We start from the raw sequence: 25,631 nt of genomic DNA on the forward strand, positions 1-25,631 counted from the left end.
TTTTCAGATGATCCACAGTAAATATGTGCCACTTTGAATCTAAATATTGTGTCATTAATTTACTAAAATTAACTTAACATGTCTTACCTAGTACATTAAGTACAGCTTCTGCACCCTTCAGATTCTTCGTTTTTTTTTTTTAATAATGTAATCATTCTGTAATGAAGCAAATTCTAAGTAAGTAATTATAAGTAAGTTGTGAACTGAGTCTGACTGTTCTACAATGCTCATATCATTATTAATGTGATGCATTTAACTATGTTGCTGAAGAATATGGGTTGAAATGTAGTATTTGAATTCACTCCCAGCATTAGGGGGGTAATCTAACCTGCATTTAAAGACAAGAGGTCTGATGCAATTTGATGTCTTGCGGAATGCTGTCATATTGTAAGTATATTCATGGCAAACATTGAATCAGTATTCATTAAATTGTTCTTATGATTATGATTATTTGAATACAGTTTGTACAGGATAACATAGTCTTACAGAAGCCTGTGAGTTATGTTTTTGACCTATGTGCTGACTTAAAAGCTTTCAAATGTATTTGCTAATCACTATAACATATATAATATGTTATATTATATATTTCGTTATATATACATGTGTCCAGGCTCAATGTACAATCAAACTCTGCATGCGTTTGCGTCTGCTTTCACGGCCGTGCCTTGATGGTGAACCGTATTACGAGGTCATATGATGGACACATTAAATAGACAGACATGCTCTTGCAACAGTTTCCTCGGGAATATTTCTGCACTGCTAAAATGACGTCATGAAAGGGAGCGCAAGCCTGGGACTGAGTAAGCAGCCAGACGGGCAGAGGAGAGGCCGCGCAGGCGCACAGGCTACAGAAGCTGACAGGCAAGGCAGTGCAGCATTCCTGTCGCTCCGCGGATTTCAGCGCATCTCTGCCCAGCGAGCATCCACTGCCAGTGTACCTGGACCCGGACACCGCAGACCAGGCAGCCCCGCCAGCGAAAACAGAGCCAAACATGTCCGTGGGTGGTGACTTTGGGAATCCTTTAAGAAAATTCAAACTCGTCTTTCTGGGGGAGCAAAGCGGTGAGTCCCCTTTCCCCCCCCTCTCTTCCCCCCATTTAATGTACAGCAGCCAAACAAGCAAATTAACCTGCATGCACCTGCTGGAAATGATAAAATAAGGAAATGTTCAGTTAAAAACCAAAAAACAAGAACACACATACACACACATATATGTGTAGTTAGTTGCACATACATCTATGGTGTAAATAGTGAAGTATAAACAAGCAGACTGCGCCTTCTAAGTTTTTTTTTTTATTGTATTTGGTATTTTTTAATTTAATGTTTTATTTCTGCTTAAGAGATGCAATCAATTGCATTGTTAAGACGACCCAAAATAAATTAAGTTCAAATGTAGAAAACGCTATAATTATTAGTTCTAAAATGGTTGTTTAATTGCTTGTTTTATTGCTTGGCTGCAGTAACAAACACAGTTTAAAACTCGACTTTTTATTTATTTTGAGATGTCGGTGATTTCGGTAATCGATTGGCTTCCAGTTTTTATTTATCAAAATTTGGTGCAAATCTTCTGATCTTAGTTTTTATTCTAAAACGTTTTTTTTTTTAGCCGTTCAAACGTTATGAATTGCCAAAGAAACAAACATACGGGTTTACATGTATATTATATTGTTGTATCAATTTAGTTCTGTTCATTTAGTTGATGGTGTTCTTACTCGCTTCTGTAAAAAAAAAAATCAACGAGCTAGAGTTGTTTCCCGAATAAATGAATGAAAAATAAATAAATAAATAAATAAATAAATAAATAAATGAATGTGCTGTATGCATTGAGACACACCCAGCTTGCTTCTGTCTGTAGAATAACTTGCTAGCATGAATAGCTGTGCAGTCTCTTGAGTCAATATGACTGTGTGAGTTAATGGACGATTGTTATTACTGAATGTGTATACTGTGTGTGTGTGTGTGTACTATATATATATAATATGTATTATATATATTTCCACTACTGGATAAAGGCCTCCCCAATATGTTTTTTACACTTCTATAGCATCTCTTTTCCAGGTTACACCAGAAAAGCTTTGTATTACAAATTCCTATCTTTTAGGTGATCATCATCTTCTAGGTCTTTTTCATTTCTTTGGTCATCCATTCAATAGCTTCTCTTGTCCATCTTTGGTCTGTTCTTCTAGCAATGTGACCGGCCCATTGCCCATTAACATTTTCACTAAGCCATGTATTACTCTAGTTGATTTCAAGACCAGTTTTCTTACTTTCATCTAAGAGTTCTTGAATTTCAAGCTGCAAGTCTTCATGCATTTTTGCAGCTCCAGAGATCAGCTCCAGTTATCTTCATTCCTTTTCCTTCTCTGTCCAAAGTCTTGAACAATCTTTCAAGTTTTTGCCCTGAAGAGTTGTGGAGGGATTGTGTCTCCATCATTTGCAGATCTTGATCTTGTTAGTGTCATGGTGGAGTCAGTGTGTTGATATGGCATTGTTATAGACATATTTAATATGATTTATGTGTATTTCCTCAATATTTAGATTTTTTCGAGCCCTGATGACAGAGTTTTTATATATTGAAACAAATGCTTTCTCGTCCTCAATAAATCCCAGGCTTAGTGGAAGCTCATGTTCTCTACAGCTTACCAATACTTCTCCTACAACGTGAATATGATCCAACATGTTATATCCACTTCTGAAACCTGCTTTATTTTCTTGGTTAGGTAAAGTCCAGGGTGTCTTGAAGATGATGTGTTAATAATGTCTCCTTTTTAGAAACCCTTTAATGGCACTGCAGGCAACATTGTCCCATAAGCATAATGGCAGGCCAGTGTTGTCTCCTGTATTTTGAAAAGTCGTACAGCTGGCCAGTATATGGGCTGCCTGTTAAATTTTCCATATAAAAATACAATACAATAAATCACGTCTCCCCTAACGATAGCTCAGATGCTTAGAGATTTAAGAGTATTAAGAGTATTTGGTTGAAGTTCTGGAAATGTCTTGTATACCTGTCGCTGTGAATATGTAATTGAGTCTACATTTGATTAATTTCAGGAGAAATGCTTATGGCAAAAATCTGATTAGGACACTTTAACATTGAATATGTTTTCTTTATTGTAAATTGAAGTTTAGCTTACCTGTTACATTTGTTGCTCTAAGAATGTTGTTTTATCTCCTGAATTTAATAAAATGCATATAGAATGGCACAATACTTTGCAGGTCTCTTTATGCCCATGCTAGCTATGTAATTACTGCAATTATGCACTGCCTGGAAAAAGCAAACGCATCCTTTTGTATTTGTAACCATTACTTCCAATTTATACCAGAGGGAGGTAGCTGGCTATAGATATTGGTATTTTGCTGTACTGCATCAGATCAGGAAATGGCATTGGCCAGTGAAGATTTATTAAGTCCCTGTACTGTTTTATAAACCGTTCTACACATAATTACCAGATTAATAAATTCAGCTGCATCCTCTGATTACAGCAGGAGCTTTAGAAGGAATGCGGAAATTTGCAATGCATAGAAGTCTACAGAATGTGCCTCAGACTGGGGGCACCATAATCAGGCCAGTTAAACATGTTGGGATGAAGCATGCAGAGATGTCTTCAGTGTTCCATCACAACCATTGGTATCAAATAGAGTAAAATGCATCTTGTCAGTATGTGTAACTTCACAGCACTCCAGCACGAGGGCATATATTGTTGTTCATTGCACGGAGAAGATATTGCTTTCTGTTGCAGCACAATAAAAATATTCAAATTTAGACTAGTTTCTCTTTTACATTACATTATTTGTCATTTAGCAGACACTCTTATCCAGGGTGACTTACATTTGTACCCATTTATACAGCTGGGCATTTTACTGGAGCAATCTAAGTGAAGTACCTTGCTCAAGGGTACAACAGCACTGCCCCACCTGGGATTTTAGGCCACAACCTTCTAGTTACAAGTCCAGAGCCCTAACCACTACTACACAGTGCTGCCCCAGGTTCTGTGATGTGGGCCGCTATTGCGTGTTTGTTAGCTGATGCAATACATTGCACCCGTCAACCGGCTCAATCCATCGTGATCCACTTGTACTTTCAGGAGGTGGTTTCTGCATACGTTGCCTTTCAGGGACTCCCAGGAGACTATGTTGATGGACACACTGGTCAGTATAGCCACTTTGCTCTATGACAGTGCTGTTGAATTGGACAAAGTGGTCGTGCCACTTTTGAATGCAGAGTTCTTCCTTCTCTTAGGGTTGGGTTCAATTACCATTTTCCAAGTCCTCTTTTCAGACTCATTCCAATTTCTAATTCCAAATTATTTTTTCCATTGACATAATAGGCTCTTCTGGAATTGGAATTGAAATGAAAGAGGAATTGCAAATGGAATTGCAATGGAAACACTGGATTTGCCCCCCCAACCCTGCTTCCCTCTTGTAATTGGTGATTAATTGTAGTGTAGGTTACTTATAGTAGGAGTGCCTAATGTATCACATGACCATTTAAATATGCTCACACTGCTCAGCATTCTATTTTGAAGATTAAGATTTTGATGTGAATGGTGTTTCTAGAGGTCGTCCTGAGTAAAGGCAATTTGTTGTTTGTCTTCTAGTATCTGATCCTTCCTTGCTATCGAGTTGCGTGGAGAATCCTTTTTGGTTACAGATTGATCGTTTTCCTGTTTACTTCAGCAGTGCAGTCAAGATACTAGCCTTCATGATCGTGATCAGACGGCGTCATAAATATGCCTAATAATGTGGTAAAAAGGTTGTTTGTGTGTTTTTTGTTAAATTTGATTGGAGTATTTTTCATGTCAACTAAAAGCAAGTACATGGAATATACTGTTAATATGTTAAACTGACTAAGTTGCCCCATGTGTTTAAAACAACATTGAAACATAGTGTGTATATTTTAAAAAGAAAATCCCCGTCTCTAGTTCTGGAGGTATCTTATCATTCTTAACTAAGAGAGAGAGTGAAGATTTATACCGAGCGATGCAGCTGATGCCTCCTTCCCTCTGAAAGTGCCTTTCAAGGAGCCTTGACATGCTGTCCATGGTGCTGATTTCCCTGTCTCCTCTATGAAGCCACAGCTCCTCTCAATCAGCGTGCGCATTGAGATCCAAGTCTGGTTGAGCCAGTATGTCTGAGATAACGCACACCAGTCTTATCATGAAACAGACAGGCTGCACTAAGGAATCTTTCAGGCAGGGTATCTAGACGACGGCAGCTGCCTGCCTCCTGCTTTGATTGGCTTCATTGACTAAACCATCTTTCTCAACACATCCTGTAATTGCAGCTGGTGTTCAAGCAGCCATGAATTTGCTCTAGGTTCAACATTATAATTTATTAATGCAGGAGATGAAGTTATGTCTGTCTGGAACAGGGCGAGGCTACTCTGGGCACAAAACCGCAGTTTAGAGGCTACATTATCAGACGGGGGGTAGGCACAAGCTCTGTGAAACATTTGACTTGTGTATTTTGAGTATCCCTTTCACAATTGTTTTTCTTTTTCGACTGTATTTGGTGTTCTGTCCAAAGTTAAATGCTCCACAATATAGAAAACTGTGTAACATACTTGAAACAATTTGCATGTTTACTTTAGTGTATATAACATAGCACTGGGCTTAATAAATTGATACCTAGCATATGATGCAATTCAAAATGTTGTAAAATACAATTATATTGAATATCTCTCCTACCATCACCATAGATAGATTCCTTATTTTGTTTGTTTTATTGCATCTATACAGTATTTGCCAAATGGGAAGCAGGCCTTTTAAGCATCTGCACTCTTGCGTCCGATCCATGAAAACAAGCTGGGAGAAAAATGAGTAAAAATATGAGCACAAAAATAAATACTTCATGTAAATGAAGTAGAGGGTGTGCCTTTTGTGCAGTGAGAATATGAAGGCAGTTGTCAGGGCTCTCTACTGACTGGTTCACAGCTGTCCTCTCATTGCCTGTTGGGAGGACGTCTGCATTAGCCTTTCCAACAGTCTGCTCAGAGGGCAGTCAGATGAGGGCCTTAATTGGCTGAATTTACAGTCAGCAAGCTATCATTTATTAAAAAGCAACCACACTGCACTGGCAGGGGCTCCACAGTATTCAAACACCCTCCATTCAGTCTAATCAGCTGTATAGAATTCCACAAGGCATTGCTGAGTATGAGGGGGTACATGGATCAACCATAGTCTTGCAAACTCAAGTGTTTATTTGCTGTTATTTCAAGCAATGGTGGTGTATCTGTATCACAGCTTGTATGCTGTTGGCAGCTTAGCACAATGTGCATGTGTTTGGGAGATGAAATGGTCACTGTGAGCCAGTATACCACCTAAATAATTATTAGGCTATGGAGGCAGAGAAAAAGGATGAATATTGGGCAGAAACCAATTGGTCTGATGCAAATGCATATGTAACATTCTTACTTGTTTTAAATAGTATTTTGTAGTAATAAAGACAGAACTACATCCCTAACTGTTTATACACCATCTTGAATGGCGTAACATACTGTCTGATAGTAATATACTATATACTATATGAAGTGGTTAAGGGTAAAAATACATTAGAACTATACACCGAGATGAGGCATGTTGAATAACCACAGTTAAGGGTACAGAATATATTTAACCTTTATTTAATTCATTCAAAATCATTGTTTTTCTGTGGCACATTTCCTGTACAAACTTTTCTTCATATATTTGTCTTAACCTTTAGTAAAAGAGCCCTTTTGTCCTCTCTCCCCAAAGCCGGAGTCTGAGATAAAAGGAGAAGGCGGGGCTTGTGTTAGCAGTGTGGCTCCTGAGGAGTTCTGTGTGGAATTCAAATGATCCCTTTCTCACAGACTCCCTTTTCCTGCCAGAAGCTTGTGCAGAGTGGTGCTTTAGATCCGACAATCAAAAATACCTTTTGGTTAACAAGCCGATGGCACAACTTTAGGTAAGGAGATGGAGAACACAGAGACTCGGTTATACTAAAATCAATGTGAGTCTGTGCAAAATACATTAAACCCTTTATTTACAATGCACAGGGCATCGCAGTAACATTGAACTTTGAAAATCCTGTTTAAATTTCTTACCCATACTTTTGGCAGTATGTGACCAGTATGCCTTCTAATCATATTGGTTTGGTATATACTTGATTTTATTTTAAGTATTCTAATGGTTATTTTTATGATTTTATCTTCATGATTAACCCTCTCAAGAAGTTGGTAACATTTATATACTGCAAGGTATTTATTTCCGGCATGTTCAATTTGATTCATATGATTCTGCTTTTATTCCATTTGTTTTAAATATGGATTCATTCAATGAGCTGAGATGCAGATGAAAAATAACAAGCCTCTTTGACTGCGGTGCAATACAGGCCGCACAACCTCCTTGTGTTTTGAGCTGCTATTAAGATCTGGCATGTCTCCAGAATGCACTCGTGCTGCTGGTATCATTAATGTCAATATAACAATATGAATGACATTATTTTCAGCCAGAGCAACACCTAATTCAATACAAACCCTTTGTTCTCTCGAAATGATTACAATGGTGGGTTTATTAAACATGTTGAATTTGGATCAAAAACACGAGTACCGCCTTCGTATTCTAAGTAAATCCTAATTCTGCTTCAGAGGACAATCTACTTATGAGGTGTGTGTGGGGGTAGAGCCACTCCCACTGCAGAGCAAGATATTCACACATATTAGGTGATTGGCTCAGTCATAAATACCTCCTTAAAAAGGAAACCATGTATTACGAGGCTAATGTCAGTGATGGATATTTTCTATACGGCTATTCTTCCATTTGCGTGCATAAGTCTCCACTGATTTAAATGCTCTAAAGTGTGTTCAAAGCTTGCAGGGCACTGATCCATTCTCTATACACCCCAGCAGAAACCTCCGGCAACAGCAGTGGTCCAGTTATTTAGTGAAGCACCCCCTACTGTTTCCTGACCCAAACTGATTCAGTTGAGTATAAAATAGCACATGCTTCACTAACCCCAGTGTGGCCACCTTGTCTGCGTCTCTTTCTTTTCCTTTTTTTGTGTGGAATGCAGCTCCCTCTCAACAGGAGCTGGCAAGCAGTCTTTAATTATAGATCAGACTCACTGATGGTTTAGAATAACTCACTCTTACACTGTCAGGCTCCAAACCTAGACAGATTGAGCTGTTTTTTTTTTTTTTTTTTTTTAGCTCCCACCTGAGTTTTAATGAGAAGCCCAAGCAAGGTTGGTTTTCTGTCTTATCTGTCCTACTTGCACATCGTAGCGAATGAAATTACTTCATTTGTGAAAGGTTTTTTGGCGGAGCAACTCCCCGTGCACTTGTAACAGTTCATGTACAGGAGGCCTGAGTCTTCAATATGGCTTATGCAATATCCATCTAATTCATTTTCTAACTATTATGGTAAGGTGATTGCTTCATCTGTTTTTTTCCACTTTCATTTAACAATCCAGCACCAGTTCATTCATCTCCTCTCTCTCAGAACAAAGACATCTTTTAAAATGGTGAAATTGATTTAATTTATACGTTTATTCCATATGACATGATTTAATCAGTGTTTTAATTAACCAAACTTAACTTTTGCTTTGCAGAGCTACACAATTGCATTAGTCATAGGATCATTTTTTCCTTGATGAGCATTTTTCTGTATTTTAGAAATAATTTCAAATCTACCAAGTTTAAACATTTTATATTGATCTGAATGCAAGTGAATTCCACATGTTTTCAAAGCTTAACTGTTACATATTCAGAAATGTATTCTTTCTATATATCATGATTTAAAAACACAACAGACCTTTATGGAAAATAAATGGAAAGAAACAAACTAGATTGACTTAAACATGTTGGCAGCCATACTCTTCAAATTAGCCTCAATCAGCAAAGCCTGGATCAAATAAAATAAATCTGACCCCCATCCCAATGGCAAATTACAAAGTCGGTACTTGATGGTAGATTTCCACTGCTCAAAACCTCCCATCAGGCACAATTTTTACCATCCTTGGTTGGTGCACAGGGTGAAGCTTTTATTTGACCTTGCAGATCATGCTTTTTTAGAATGCCCCTTAATATGACAATGAAGAGACTTGTCACCTCTTTCTTTCATGAATCAAATAAGCCTTAGATTCATCATATTGTCTGTGTCATATTGGCTGCAGATATTTATGGAGGGCATTGTCTTTATGTATTTCGTTGTTGTTCATTGTTGAGCACAAAATGGAAGCTCATCTTTTGCTGGTACCAAGGACTGAGATTGGTGTCAAATCTGTGACTTGGAACCATGTAACTAGGGATGTTAATGATTAATCGAAGATCGATTAATTGTCGAAAGAATTTGATTGATGGCAATTAATTTGATCGATGTAGGCCATTTCAATTTAGTATCACTAGTCTATGTAATTGGCAGAGAGGATAATATAAGAGATTTGCCGGTTAATACAGAAAGATATGATGTCAATAAATATTGTTAATGGCGAATGGTTTTTGGTGCTTAATGAATTCGGTGGAACCGGGATATAGCATTCCATCACGAGGCACAGTCACCGGTTGCATAGAAAGGCGCTACAGAGAAAAGAAAGCAGATCTAAAAGCACAATTGGCTACAATAGAGAAGGTGGCCCTAACTACCTACTGCTGGACTGCCTTGACCACGGAGATTAACATCACCATCATCTGCCATTACATTAGCGATGATTGCAAGTCTGTAGTCCATAACCGAAAGTCTGCCAGTCCGACACACAGTGGACCACCTTGCAGAAAAACTAAGCGAGGCAGTGGATATATGGGGACTTACTGCCAGAGTAATTTAAATGTAATACTCATCCAAAGATGGTGAGTCTGATTTAGTTTTTTTTTGTTCTTTTTAAATATAGGTTAAAAACACCTTATTTTCGATTGATCTTTTGACTCCATTTCTGTTTTAAAATGATTTCATGTTTAATCCAAAAATGAGGTAAGAGCGTTGCACTCATTTTCTGATAATGTGGTTATCTACATGGTGTCAAATATGTCTACGTCTTGTTAAAATAAAGATTTTATTTAGAAAAAACACACATTGGAGATTTTCTGTCATAGGCAAAACTTCCCACTTTTTAATAAGATTAATCGATTAATTGATCTTTTACGATGTCGATGGTTGATTAAGGAGAAGCCTTTGAATTTGCAACCTTACATGTAACGATTAAATTTAACTGTGGTTTCTTTACTGCTTAAGCAAATGCATTATGGGAAACCAAAATCTTTATTGCAATCCTGGACTGCTGTGTAAACAAATCGTGTCTTATTTCTATTGGTCTTGTTGAAGTTATGAGAGTTTCTAAGTATCTGTTGATTCTGTCTTTCATATTTTTTATTGAAGCTAAGCTTTGCATGGTTGTGTATCTCAGGTTAGTTATTACATGGCTGTCTTACTGAAGTTTTTTGTGAAGATCACATCCAACCTAGATCCTGTGACTTTAATACACTGATTGAAGCTGTAATAATAACCTATAATCCTTACTGCAAGATGTGGGGTTATCTCCCATATTAAGTTTTTTTTACTGCCTGGAATTGTAAAAGCTGCCATCAATATCAGTGATTTATAAGAACTGGAACTGTGAATGTTCATATGTGCAGAATGTTCAGAGAAGAAGATGCCGTCATTCTCAGTGCAGACACCTATTAAAGTCAATCCAGGGAAATTCCTGAATGCCCTTTTTATATTGGATTATTCCTCCACAGTAGGAAGATACTAACTCAACCCAGCAGGAACACCATGGAGGTGAAGCTTCATTTATTGTGTTCTGGAGCTGCTTATACTATAAGACACAAAAAACATCTGGATACATTTCCAAGATTATTTTGAATTGGAGATTTTTTCCTTGGAAGGTTTCAGAACTTAGTAGTAGGTTATGTTTATTTTGTGACTGGGGCAATTTGGTACTGTGATAGCATAGATGTCAAAGAAGCTTATAGAATGAGGTTAAGCAATACCGTTACATCTTACATTTTCTTTATATATATATATATAAATATAAATGTTTGCTGTTGGAACAAGTGTGTTCTATGTTTTGGGAACTAGTTAAGTGTAATAAAACCTGGCCTTTAGATTTGCTAATGTAGCAGCAGAATTGATGTCAGATGCTGACCAACAACATTCAACATAGGTATATTGTATTGGTAAGAGTATCTGACCTGACAAATTTCCAATGGAGAGGGACAAAAGCAGATATTAAGTAGGAGGCCATTGAGTCTTAGTGAAGGATATTCCCATTTATATGCAGCTCTTTCTCCTGTCATTAGACCTTTCCGCCTGTAAAACAGCCAAATTGAATATCTGAATTGTTGCATTTCTCTGGCAATTAAAATATTGATTATCTATCCTGTCCTTAATAAGACACTCTGAAAACGTGCAACATTATGAAAATGCCAGGGCACTAAATTTCAGGCCGACATCACGTCCTCATTGACCCAGCTGAGATGGCTTCCACAGAAAGCTTTTAATGCTAATTTCTGCAGTGTGGTTTGTTAGCTTTCCCTGTGTGTTTATGGTGCTGCCATAAACAAGCAATATAATGACTGTAATATACCCTTCTAAGCTCAGTTCTTGGTATTAATCAGTAAAATGAGTTTCTCTCATTAATTTAGTGGTCAGTGCCAAGGGCGGAATGCATAAATGGGCAATATTCAGTGCCAATCTTATCAAACATTATACAAAGTAAACAGAAAGTGAATGTATTATTCCCTGGAGTGAAGTGCCTAGACTCAAACAGATTTTTAAATTAAACACTGCTTCAGAATCTATAGGCAAGTTTTTTTTTTCACCTTTCTTTTGTTTTCTTTAATTTATTTGTCGTTTCACCTGATTTGTATACTTTTATAACAGAGTAGCTGCAGAAGTGTAATCTTTAGGACAGTAAACGAGTGCAATGTTTGGAAGGATTTAATTCAGGAAATGCTAATGCTAATAGTTAATGTTGTTGTTTTTCCCCCATCCTCACTTTTACCTACATTTGGAAACATTTTAGCAACTTATCTATCCCTCAGTAAAAAATAAAACAAATAAATTATGGTTTATTGTGGTTCACACCCACACAAAAGTCCGATATGAAATCTATGGTCAGATGTTTTGTGTCTTTCCCCAAACTGCATCGTCATGGTATTACATTCAAAAGCAACTAGATTAGCTTGATTTAAAGTGTGTATGGCAGTCCAATATCTCTCTTTGTTTTTCAGAGTGGTTTGTGCTCAGGAGTGTGGGCTAAGGTCCATTTCTTACCTGATTTCACAATTTGTTGTGTGAAAGGTTTGAATTGAGCTTCTAAATTAACTGAAGGGGCTCACAAGTGGCTCGTCCAGTATAATCCCCTGCTTTTGAGTACAGTGTAAATCCCATACCCTGGAGAGTACTGCCTTAATTCCAGGCAGTGTCTGTCTCAGTGACAGTGGCTGTGGAAAACTGGTCAATTGGCAGAGTGATTGGATGAGACGGGATGATGTGAGATATAATTGGCTAAGTGACTTATATCACTTATGTCACTGGCGCCAGTGGGGCGGTGTGTCAGTGGGAGCTCCATTAGACATTTGTAGATACCTAGACCACATATACACATCCATTGTGTAATCACAGGGTGAAAAAGAGGGGTTAGGACTGATGTCTGGAGGTCCTGTATGTAGAGGGTGGGTAGTGGAGCTAATAGCTCAAATTACCCAGTAACTACAGTAATATGGAGAGTAAAAACAAATGGAAGCATCTTATGGTTAAACAAAATTCCCTTTTAGTGCAGACTCTATGTATGACAAGGTTTGACGTTTACAGATTTGATTAGTATAGATTTAGTTATTTATTTTGAAAGATATATCCATTTACCAAACAAAAAATAAGTAAAATAATTAATAAAAGTTAAGTAAAAACATGAATGTGGAAAGAGATGCAAATTGTGAGGCTCAGTGCATGGAAGGCCCCTATCCTGACCCAAAGGCAAGTTTATTGGGTTCACAAAAGGGAGACGGTGGTTGGGAGGCTGAATCTGACCCCATTGCTGTGCTTTGTTACTTTATTGAGTGGTTGGGCTGCGTCTAAAGATAACTTGGAGTCTTTTTCATTTCACATCTCATTGCACTTTTCCGCAGTGGAGCTCCATGCCTCTGATGGATTGGGAGAAGCAGTTCCCTGGCAGCTTTGATCTGCTATTGATCGGGCTGGCTGGGCAGTAATGGGGGGTAATTGATCATATGCCATAAAACCCCTCCCTGGTCTTGCGACTTGCAGCCTTTGAGAAGAGCACTATGTAATTTGGAGAGGAGTGTCTAATTCTTCATACCAACATGGTGCAGACTGTTGTTGGGTAACTTAAAAAGTGTAAGATATCAGAGGCATACTGTAACATAATTCATATAGTAAGAGGAGATGCATGCTGATTTTATATGTGTCTATTCATGATATAGAAGTGCTCTGTATAGGTATCATTCAATTCTGTTAGTTTTAAGAACTGTGCCATATTTGTAAAGAAAGTAAGTTCATGAATCCTACAAAGTAAACATGCACAACAATTTTCACTTCAGAAGAAGTTGAAGTTTTAATATTAAACCAATACTGTTACCTATACATTGTAAGTACAATATTTTATTTCCATGTAGATATCAATGTTACCTTTAAGACAATATTTTGATTATAGTTATTTTTCTTACTGCGATTTCTGGAAGATTGTCCAGGTGGCCTAAGGGATAGGACTTGACTGCACTTTCTGAGGACAGTGGTGGGTAATTCCAGTCTCCCAGATCTGAATGGGGTTGCTGGTTTTAGTTTTAGGACTTAATTGCTTAATTGAGGTCATTATTAGGATAGGAAGTCAAATACCTGTTTCTTCCAGGTTTTAATTAGTTGCTGAATTAAAAATACCTAGGTAACCTGCAGGAACCTGGCCCCCCGAGGGCGAGAATTGCCCAGCCCTGCTCTCTGATCGCCTACAAGAATACTAAGCAGCAGCAATTGTTGCATGGTTGTGATCAGGAATCACATAATCAGCCCCAATATTCTCTTTATCCTGGAAAGGGTATTACAAATCCAATAGGTTGGAAATGTCCTACTAAAGAGTCCAGGGAATGTCTGCATTGGGTTGCAGTTTCCAATATATGTTGCTTGAGGCCTTGTATACTAATCCGCACAATCAGTGTTGCAAAGAGATTTCAAAAGAGAATGGTGGGAGTGTGTGGAGCTGCAATCTGATTCGCATATTCACAATACTGAATCATGGCCAAAAATGTCTCTTATCCTGCAAGATTAACTTAATATTGGTACAAACTTACTTGAGAGGCCTTTGCCTAAAATTGTGCATTCAAATTTTAATCCGTTTGTCTTAATTCAGTCTCCCTACTGTGGCTGACCTTGAACTTTGCGTTGCTTGACCTAGTTGAAAGAGTGCTGTTGCACGTGAATAAAATGCAAGCAAGATTTAAAATAATTTCCATCTACCAAACATCATTCAATTGAATAAACTACCGTGGTAGATGGATCACAATTTACAATCCAGCAGAGATTGATCAAGAAGAAAGCAAACGCAAGAGAGACGAATCCATGGATTTAAAATGTGAATTGAAACAGCACAGCATTAGGCAGTGCAATTTAGAAACCTTTCACTCCACTGTTGTTAAATCACAAGCTTTGAAGTATACTGAGCAGTTTTAATTATGCCTTGCTCAAAATGAATTTATTTTCCTTTAGTATTACTTCAAAACTTGATTCCTGCTTGTAGAAGAAAAAGCAGCTCAGTGCCTTTCATATTCTTATTAAATAATTTAAAATTAAATAAATATATGCCAAAAATATCTGCAGAATTGTTTTTCTTTTATTAATTTTTTTCTTCTACATCTATCATATCTGCAGGGTGCCAAATCCTGGAGAAAGGGCACATTTTGACTATGGTACTGTGAAATTCAAATATCCCCATGCCTACTGGGTTGGGGATTTGATCTTGCAACTTCCCGCCTGTAATTCAGACATGCTGCTTTTCTAATAAAAATGAAAAATCCCTGTTAGTGGGTGCATACTGGTTTTATACATAAACAATTATGCTGTAGGCTTCTCTGGCCTTCAGGGACCTTTGGGACGTTTGTCTCTGAGCTACAAAACAGACCCTTCTTTTGGCTTTGTGAGTAGCTGTATTATACTGGTGCACATGCCAGGGCACTCTTAGATTGTGCTACATCAGGGATGAAATGAGCCACAATTTGGGAGCCAATGTAAAAAATTAAAATATTTCTCTCCCTACCGGACTGAAGCTCTGCTCTCACATCCTCTTGCCTATAAGCCAGAAACCCTCATTTCTGCTTAGAAGGGTAAATCAAACTATATAAACTGTACTGATGTCAGGTGGCGATGTTTACTGACATGCCCCTGAAACTGTGGTGTACCCATTATTCTGTCCATACAGGTATCTTTGTAGTTCAGCCAAGTGCTTAAAATTACTTTGTATTGAAGCTAACTAAATTAAATCCCATAAACATTGAGTGTAAATGGTTACAGTGAGTGAGTTATCACTGAAACAGTTATCATATATATATATATATATATATATATATATATATATATATATATATATATAATGTACTGTAACTGTGTAATGATTTAAGACAATCAGAGCAGAAAGGTAGAGGCTTTTTGTATGTTGATGTCTTGATTTACCCTTCTTTAAAAGGTGTTATAAATTGAGCATCTTTACCTTATCAATTGATTATTAAGGGTAAAAAAATGTATTAACGCAATAAACTAGTAACAATGTGTGTTTGTTGCACCAACATTTGCTAAAGGGTTCACGTGGAAAAATAGATCTGTTTCAAATAAGTCCAGTTGTGCAGACAGCTGAACAACTCGTAGCTTATCGAAGCCTGCTGGGCAGAAATGCTGTCATTTTCTCAGCACGGCTTGCATCACTCTGCTGACTGCGGCTCACTAGTGCTTGCCACACTCCCTGTTTGCTTTCTCCACGGTTAGACTCTTTGTGCTGGATTCACTGGCAATGTGGATGGGCAGAACCAGCAGTTGTTAGCTTTTTGCGGATTGCCTGCTGTAATCTGTTCGTTCTCGTTAATCTTTTTTCAGTATTCTCTTAACTGAGCAGCAATACTACAGAAACTAAATATTTTATGTCAGTCTATATTTAACACAAGGGACTCCAAAGAGGAAATGATTTATCCCGGTAAACTCTATCCCCTTAGTGTTACGCTGTGCTTTTACTAGTCATTCTTACTAAAGAAGCTCTTTGTCTTTTACAGCACTCACTAGGATGTAATCACTCATGGTTGGATTTGAATATATTTCTGAGGATGGGTTCCTGCTGGTCGACCACAATGTGTGATCCAAACCGAAACACAAATCTTGGAGTTTCTGGGTTTTTGTTGTTGCCATTAAGAGTATGATCACCGCAATGCAAAAATAGAAATTGATCCGTCGATACCCTCTGCATTTGGGACGGAGAAATTGGTGGCGAATTAATAGGACAGAAGAGGTCATCCACCAGATATAGGGAGCAGGAAAGTATGCTTGTCTTCCCAATCTTTCCTGCAATGGCCAAACCAGCAGTATAGAGTAGCCTATATCACAGTAATGTAGACATATGTTTAAAATGACTTACTAAATGTCCTGAGTGAATCTGCTGGTCAGTAAAGCTTTACAGATGTTTTGCTTAAAGAGAGGAGATGAAGAGCAGTCTGCTGATACATGGGTTTCTAATCAGTTCTTCACTGAATTTAGACAGTTTGTTACATTTTTTCAGATTTCTTTTAAATATTGGTAAAAAATGATTTCCTTCGATTCAGTATCAGCTCCCATTTATTTATTTATTTTAAGCATCCTTTTATGTATTTCTATTTTTCTATTTCTATCTTATGTATACGGAAGGTTCAGTTCCAGAAGAGATTTGTTTGTTCTGTTATGTGAGAACCATTTTTTGTTTTACTTGGACAAGAAGCAGCAATTTTGTCTTGTTTACCTAAACAGTTGCAACCAATTTCACTATATGTTATTTTCCCTAAAGACTACAGACTGTGGAGATGAATGCGAGCAATATTGCATGCATTTTCAAGGCTTCCCCAGGGACTAACTAGATTCATAGTTGAAAGTGACTTCTTTTTTTTTTTTCTTTCAAATGTATCACTTGAAATTACAACCCAATTATAATTGTTTTTTATTGCAACTGAAAGATGAAGTAACATGGATCAGAAACAAAGGTTGTGTTTGTTCCACCTGGGACTTGTTTTACTTAGCTACGATTTTAAATGATTTAATCTAATGGCTTGCCTTTTTATATAACATTAGGTCACATCTTTATAAAGATTGCACCTTTATTTAAATTGTATGTTTTTGTACATGTGATTAATTTATTATAATATTGATCGTGTATGTGCATACTACATGGTATAGTTTTATTCAATATTTGTATGCAGTGAAAATAGCTAAATATTACTTACTGGGTTATTTATGTATAGATTGGTAGATTCTCAACAGTTTTTCATCATCTGTCAGGAGACTTTTATTTACAGTGTTTGTTTGTGGAAAAAAATTAAATAAACCGAAATCTAGCAAGAGTTATCAGGAAGGAACAATTTGAATCTTCCTCAGGTGTAATACTATTTAGTACATTTCTTATGATACTTATGATGGTATTTTACTTAAAAGCTGTTAAAAATCATGAGTTAAAATGTATTAGTATTAGTCAGTGTTCTTATTTTGGCAAACAGATGGCTAGGAGGTTTATTGTGATCTACCCCTGTTTTAAAAACCTGTCTTGTATGAGAGCTCTATTAAAAATTCACAATCATTCCTTTCTGCTGTGTGAAAAGGCCTAGCTTTGCAATATCAAAAGAGTGCAAGGAGAGTGCCAAGGCATAGATAATGAACCGCCTTGTCATAAGCATTGTCGGATGCATAAGAAGTCGCTTGTACAGAATCTCCAATCTGGTAGAAAAGCAACTCCTTTTCAATGTTTGGCATATCTGAGTAATTGGGATCTTGTGCTGGTTAGTTAATGTATCTTCGTAAGCCGCTAAATGTGCTTTCGATAAATGACCGAAGCAGGCTTCACATATTTAGCTTTTTCTGGCAGTCATGGTCCCCTTTTAAGAAAACAGCCACAATCAATCTGATCTCCTAACCTTCAGTAATAGCTGTTCTCCTCAAAGGGAGTGATAGATGTAACATTGGCACCTGGGTCACCTCAGGAGCAATATGCAGACTTATGAAGACTTGAAACAACAAGTGATGGTGACAACTAATATTGGAGCACCTCAGGGCCTGGAATCACAGAGAGAGCTATTAGAAAGCATTACCCAGAGTTAGGTCTAAATGGCAAGTAATGGGACCGAAGACGAGGAATGACAGGTGGACAGATGGGGCCGGATGTGTCCAGGGAAAGTGGATATCATTTCTAGCCTAGTTTGGAGTCGGTAGCTTACAGGCTATGGTAATGGACAACTCTATGCTGAGGTCATAATGATGCTGCACCTCCGTGGATAGATGAGATAGAGGGCTTCAGGGCTAAAGATGAAGCTTTGCTATGCATTGAATTATTAGGTGAGGACTGTAATGTGTGGAAAATGTCAGCACACCTTTAAAAAAAAAAACTTAATGGAAGATTTCACTCTACACTTTTGAACCTTATATTTGTAGCGATCATACTTTATTTAGTTTTATTCAATTTTACATTTTGTATAATCCCTCATAAAAGGAGAATTATCAACACTTTTTGCTTTGGGTTTCAAGGCTTTAGTGGCCTTTAACATTAATAGAATAATGACATTTGTTATTGTGTAGTGCACTGTTGAAGGGATTGAACTGGTGCAGAGGTGACTATAATTAGTGACCAGAAAACAGTATTACGTTTTTAAAAATGACTGAGTGAGTGTATTTCAACAGGTGATGCAATTGTAATCCATATTATTTGAAGCAAGGAGCATGCTGCTTTGCATGGAAATGCACATTTTTGCATTTTCATCATGATCAATTTAGCACTGATTTTTCCATTTCACTGTAGTTAATTAAAATCTATATGGCAGCCTGTCTCTGCGTCACTTTTGTCTTCGGGAAAGATCAATTATGTCTCTGCATAATGAATTGAAGGTTGGCCGTTAACCCTTTCAAACGCACATTTCTATCTCTTTGCTTTGGTTGTGTTTTCGGAAGTCTGACATGTTTAGTTTACAAAGGGATAATACCTTCGGGGGAGAATGGAGGCCTGAATGTTTGTGTGCGTGCCTGTTTCTCCCGGGGGATTTGTTTGCTGCGTACTTGCAAAAAACCCACAATGAAACCATGGAGACCGGGGAAACTGCAGAACTGTTTTTCTTCTTCTTGGGATCATTATTTTTTAAACGGAGGCCTAGAACTTCCTCATGCTTCACAGTGACACCTTATGTTGCGGATTTGCCTTAGATAGATAAATAAATAAATAAATAAATAAAAATACTTTTGGGCAATAGTGGCAATATCAATGTGATAATTTTCACTTATACAACCTGCATAAAGAACATTTCAACACTGATTTTTGTTTTTTTTTGTTCGTCTCCCTATCCTGCAAGATTGGTTATTAGTGTGAAATATTAATTATAATAAAAAGTGATTGATCCAGTTGAATTATTTTTTTTAGAAAAAAATAAAAATCTTGCAAGTCATGTTTATTGAATTATTGTATAGGATGACTGTCTTGCAGGGTTTAATATTTACTGAGTAAATGCCGTGCTCTACACAACAAAGCATTGCCCCTCTGTGATGCTCGGGGGGTCATGGGCTCGGTTAATGTCAACACAGTGTCATATGAGTGGTAACTCTTACAAAGTCGATTAGTCACTTTCTCTTGAAGACTCCCTTTTCTCTCAGGGAATCCTCCCCTGGTAAATAAAACAGCAGTGAACTGAGAGCTACCAGAACTTATCTCCTAGCAATCTCATTTGCCTCCTGCCATCTCTGCCAAGAACAATCATATTCCTTAATAGTTTAATGAAAAAGACAGAGCACAGCTTATGATCTTATGGGTCATATACTAAAGGAGACTTGTTTTATTCCTGTAGCCTTACAGCACCCACCATGGCATGAAGGGAATCTAATTTAAACACCATTTAAAGATCAGGCACCTTCTTCCAGGCTCCCTAGTCTCAATTGTAGACATATGGCTTATATCTTTTCTCTAGGCAGTTGCAATCGCTTGGGGAGTAATATATTGTAAAACTGTTATCACTCCTCCTGTTTTTTTTCCCCCCAGTGCTTTTATTGGGGGGAAGTAAAATGCTTCATTAGGCTGCATCGGAGTCTAAAATTGCATTTTAAAGGTTTCCGATCTGAGCATCTCTGATACATGGGGCTAACTCTGCTAATGACACCCTCCTAATGATAGGGAGAAATGCAACTTGCATTGATCAGCATTGTCTCCTGTGTGTGGAAAACAACAGGAAAAATATAAACGACAAAACCCAGGGAGCACTTGGGAGTCGAGATTTGCACAAGCACACCAAACGAAGCATGTGCCCTCTTCATTGATTTAAAAAAAAAATGACAATTGCCTCCACTTTACTTATCAAAACACAGGTGTTTCACCCCCACACAATCAGAAATGTCTGTTACCAGTCAATTTAATATTATTTTTTAATGATCCTTCATTGTCTCAGATTTTTGAACTTCTTTTAATTATTTACAGCAAATGTTGAATGCATTTTACATTTCCCTAGTTACTCATACGTTAATGGTGTTTGATTAATGCAAGACTCAATAGTTAACGATTCTAAGGTACATCATTAATCAGGATACAAAATGGTTCCCAAACCTTACAGGTGATTTCACAACATAATTGCTGAATCTAAAAGAGGCTCCCATTAATAAAATCCTTTGTAAATATGCATAAGGAAATACAAGCCTTTAAAAATTATAACCATAACCCAAGATATGTTAAAATATGCTTGTTCTGAGTGAATTCATTTTCCTTAGGCCTGATATCATAATAACTACATCATGTTGTATCTTGCTCTTAGATAGCTCCACATGTGTGGTTAGCAAAGAGGCAAGCAGGAGAAGGAGGTCAGTTCTGGTCAGAAGGACAGATGGAGAGTGTAGAGGTCAGGGACGGAAATGAAAAGATGCTCAATCTTGCACAGAGATTGTAAGAGGGGGGATGCAGTTATGAAAACTGGCAGCAAAAGAAGCCGAAAAGAAGGAGAGATGGGTAAGGACAGGCCCAGAAAACAAGACAACCATGCAGGAAAGTAAGGCTGAGGGACTGTGTTCGATCTGCTTGGCCATCCATTGACAGGCTCTGTGTATTCTCTTGAGTAGAGTCTGGATTTGGTATTGATTCCACACAGCAGGCTACCAGTGAGTGTCAGCAGCAAGTTTCTGCTCTGCGGGAGCTTTAACTACATCAGTCTCCGTTTGCTGGCAGAGGAACTAAACTGGAAGAAAGTGTTGCAGCAGTGAAGCGCAGGACGTCACAGTTTAGAGTCAGGAACACATTATTCCAAAACTGATTAACAAAAGTGAGTTATTGCAGCAGGTTTTGTTTTGGTTGATCATTACATTTTTATCAGTAAGCATTTGATGACTCATGTACATAGAAAACACGTGTTTTTGTTCTAGAATCAGCATATATTCATTTATTTGTTATAAAACGAATATTGATATGAACAATTTTGTGTTCATATACATTTTACATGCTTTCTTGCATGATTAGGCATATCCTGCGTGTTCCTTGGATATAATGTGCCACATGGGTTATTAATGCTGTAAATATATATAATAAAAATTTTAAGATGAATTGATATGATATAAAAAATGCAACAGCTTTCCAATCTGCACTTCCAGTTTTTTCCATAAGTGGTGACATAGATGTTTTTCAGATGACACGAAATCTAATTAGGAATGATGGCTGTCAGGGTTTTACATTATGAAAAATAAAAAAATGGATGAAAGAAAATGTAATTAGAGTGAACAAGTAATTAAAGTCATTGCTATCACTGTGGTATTGTACTGATGTTCTCCCAAGAACTAATGAAGTTAAAACACACAAAGCCATCTGCTTTCACTCGCTAAAGCTTCAGAGAGCCTTTGCAATGCGGTGAGTAGCAATGTTCTGACTGTTATTTCGCAGTGTTGGAAACTAATATGCTGCCTTTAACAATGATGCTTAACCACAGGAGCAGGTGTTTATTTGATTAGCAATCGCCAACCTTGCTTTGCTCCTAATCTAAATAAAAACAAAATGCCTGTCAGTTTCTTTAACTGCAATTCGCTAAAACGTTGACTGCTGGTTGAACTACAAATGGACGCGTTTGTGTGTTCATTGTGACGTTTGCATTTTTAAACACGTTTGCACGTACCTAGGTCTGTTTTATGTCAAGATCATTACTACTTTGGGGGCTACGTGGGAATGTTATTCTGTATGCACTGGGTCAGAAAATGTATTAGTATGACTTTACAATTTAAATAAATAAGTAATTTAAAAAGCATCTTACATTTAGAACATGAATACATGAGAACTGGATACTGTGTAAATCAGAAAATAAAAACATCATTTTTGTTTAATGCATCTTTCAATCCCATGTCTGCAGGTGTTTTTGATATATGCTCCACAGCGTATAACTATCTTGGAAAAAAATCTACTTGTTACTTACTTTGACCATGAAATTATGGTCAGTTATTTGAAGGTGAAGACTGAGCTGCTTCAGCCAGATCTCGCAAGTTATGATTGTACATTGCCAGTCAACCTGAATCATATCTCCAGAATAGGGATGAGTTATTTATTTCTATTTATTTATTTATTTATTTATTTATTTATTTTTGCTCTCTTTTTTTAAGATTGTTGTACTTTTATGCTTCACCGGTTACTTAGTCGCAAATTGAACTATATTTTTTTGCCTTTGCCTATTTCAAGTTATGACTTTTCTGTCTGATATTTAAGATTGTCTAATCTTTCAGGGTTGAATAATAACATTTCAATGTCAGACTTATATTTACATGTATCCTTACAAAGGCCTGCATACATCCCCAGTCTCCACATTCCTAGTTTACATTGATGTAGTTGTGTGATACAATGTTGATATTTTATGGATGTATAACACATCCCTTACAATGTATTCTAGGACTGCATGTTACAATTATTTTATCTGTGGTTATAAAATATGTATTGTAATGCATGTAGTACGAAACAAACTGCTGAAAGTCTTAAAGAGAGAATGCGTTGGCTTGATGAAAAGTTCCTCTTTCTGAAATTGTTTGACTACAAACAGATCTTATGTGGTGACCAGGAAGACTGGCAGGAACACATTGGAAAATATCCCTCCTTCACTGTAATCTTTATTAATTGATTTTTTTTTTTAAGAAAAAGCCTGACTGGCTACTGTGCTGAAATTCGATTTTGCATCTGCAAAGGGATTAGCATTTTTGGCTGAGTCTTCTTCAGCATGGTTGTGACAGAATCTTAATAAAAAGAGAAGAAAGAAATGGTTAATCTCGCACTTTCAAAGAAAGGAGACAGAGGATTTGTTGGATGTAGGGAAAGGCTCTTGAGTAATTTCCGAAGCCTTCAGTTATTGTGATTTTTAATCTCTGCTCTTATGAAAAAGTCTCTCTCGGTTGCTATGTGTGGAATTCTGAAGTGCTGGTTAATCTTTGCCACTCACAATTACAGAAAGTGTATGTGGTAAACCTCTGCTTAATCTGCTTAAACCTATGTGCAAATATATGTGAAGTGCAATATCTGAATTACAAAGCAAATTTGTAGGTTTAAGAAGAAAAAGTTTGCATAGCAATATAGCAAATTGTTAAAAGTAGGGTTATGTTTTAGGCTGGGCTCAGGTTAGTCCCCCAGTAATTGTAGGCTTTCATTAAGGTTAGAATTAGCTTTTATCTTTTTAGTGATGTAAGTGATTTGTCTGGGCCTAGTAATGCATCCCTACCACCTTAAATGAATACACAACACTACTTCTGCAGTCAATACTTTTTACCATCATGTAAGCATGGCCACTATTAAGAGTTAATAAATATAAGCTCTATCATTTGAAAAACAAACTGACCTGAAAACCTATCCCTGTAAAATTATTCCTTTTAAAGACTGTTCGAAGTATTAGAATGCAGCAGATGGAACCCAACGAACACTTTGCACATGGGAACTGCATTGGCTCTTGACTGTCAGACATCATTTACTTTTACAGTCTGATTAACATGCGCTGCCTTTGAGCTTCAGTAACCCAAAAGTAGCTGCATCCAGCATTTGGACCATAAGGGAAAGAATGAGGTAGAAAATATAAATATTCCAGTGGGTTTTTAGTGGCTGCATCACGATGTAAGACTTTGTTTATTGGTTAAACAAAACATAAAGTAGTTAGACCAACTTTGACTATGATTCCAGTGTCATCCATCTAAGTTGACAAACCTGATGGTCAGTCGTGAAGGTGTTTAGAGTTTTCCACGTTCAAGGATTGTCCAAGGATTGGACAGCTGGGAAAAACCTGAATGTCTGTGTAAGTGGGATGTTTATTTATTGTATTATATTATATTGTATTGTATTATAAGTTTGTTGTATAGTTTCATATTCACCATTTAGCACTATAAATTAACTTGAGCTGGTCTTCTTTGTCCATTTAATTATTATGATTTGGATTCCATCTAGGTTCTACTTTCACAATTTTTTGGACATTATCAATATTAAATAATTTTTCTTTTAATGTTTGTAAATATTGAATTGTCTTTTCTTTCCATTGTGGATAAGAATAGGCAGTACTCTGTAGTCTGAAACATATTGTTTATGCTGAAGTACAATGAGGACTCTGGCTGTTGCTTCAGATATTTCACGCCTATTGACCCGCAATTTCTGAGACCTAATGCTCGTGTATTAGAAGACAAATCTTTGTCTCAAGGGGAAAAATCTTTAGATCTTTCTACAGCTGTTGCTTGTAGACACTCTGCATCTCGTGAAATTTACAGAATATAGGTACAAATCCTTTAATTGCATTCTCTTTGTTAAGACCAGAGGGATTTGTCAAATTATGGAATGTGTATATCACTGAAATTGTCATTATGGTACACTTGAGCTCTGTGCACATTTCAAAGAATAATATAGCCTGTAGTGGCTCATACAATAGGTTATAAGTGTTAAGTGTGCTTTTATTTAATAAAATTGCCTCGTGGCACCCTATATACTAGATTTGTACTTTTCTCCAAAGAAACCAAATAAATGGTTAATGGTTCTGTGATTTTTTTTATGTAGTACCTACAAAGTTGCCTTTGATATATTGTAACGTGTGACATCTAAAGATTACAGAAGGGCAGAGCAACTTTGGGGAGTAAGTAATTGTTTGGTTTCCTGCATTGAACTCTTAGATTTTATATTTGGTCTTTCATTTGTTAATCCAAAGTCTCTGTCTATACCTGCTGAAAGTGCTTGAGTCTTTTCTTTTCCCTTACTTCAATTCTCTGTTCTATCCCTTTAAGTCCTGCCCACAAATTACTTTGTCACTTTTTTTGTCCATTAAATATTTGATAGTTTTCCCTCTTTCCAGAATGCCCGCCCCGTGTTCCTGTGTCGCGCAAAGACAGGGGGGAGCGCCCGATGTTTATTTTTAGCCCTCGTTTGGCAGGTCATATTTAGCCAAGCTTCAGTATTATGTGCTGATTGGTTGTCGTACTCTGTGGGGTGCTGCA

General features: G+C 37.1%; 1 protein-coding gene across 2 annotated transcripts in view; it reads left to right on the plus strand.

The window, feature by feature from the left end:
• The first annotated feature begins 844 nt into the window (after nt 1–844).
• Nucleotides 845–25,631, plus strand: part of rab6ba (RAB6B, member RAS oncogene family a) — an 82,344-nt gene continuing 57,557 nt past the window's right edge. For both annotated transcript variants that reach the window (XM_066709158.1, XM_066709159.1), the window contains exon 1: nt 845–1,062. In XM_066709158.1, coding sequence (XP_066565255.1) covers nt 993–1,062 — 70 coding nt within the window. In that variant the 5' untranslated portion in view covers nt 845–992. The remainder of the gene's footprint in view (nt 1,063–25,631) is intronic.

This window comes from Amia ocellicauda, chromosome 7 (genome assembly GCF_036373705.1).
Source record: "Amia ocellicauda isolate fAmiCal2 chromosome 7, fAmiCal2.hap1, whole genome shotgun sequence".
Taxonomy (NCBI): domain Eukaryota; kingdom Metazoa; phylum Chordata; class Actinopteri; order Amiiformes; family Amiidae; genus Amia; species Amia ocellicauda.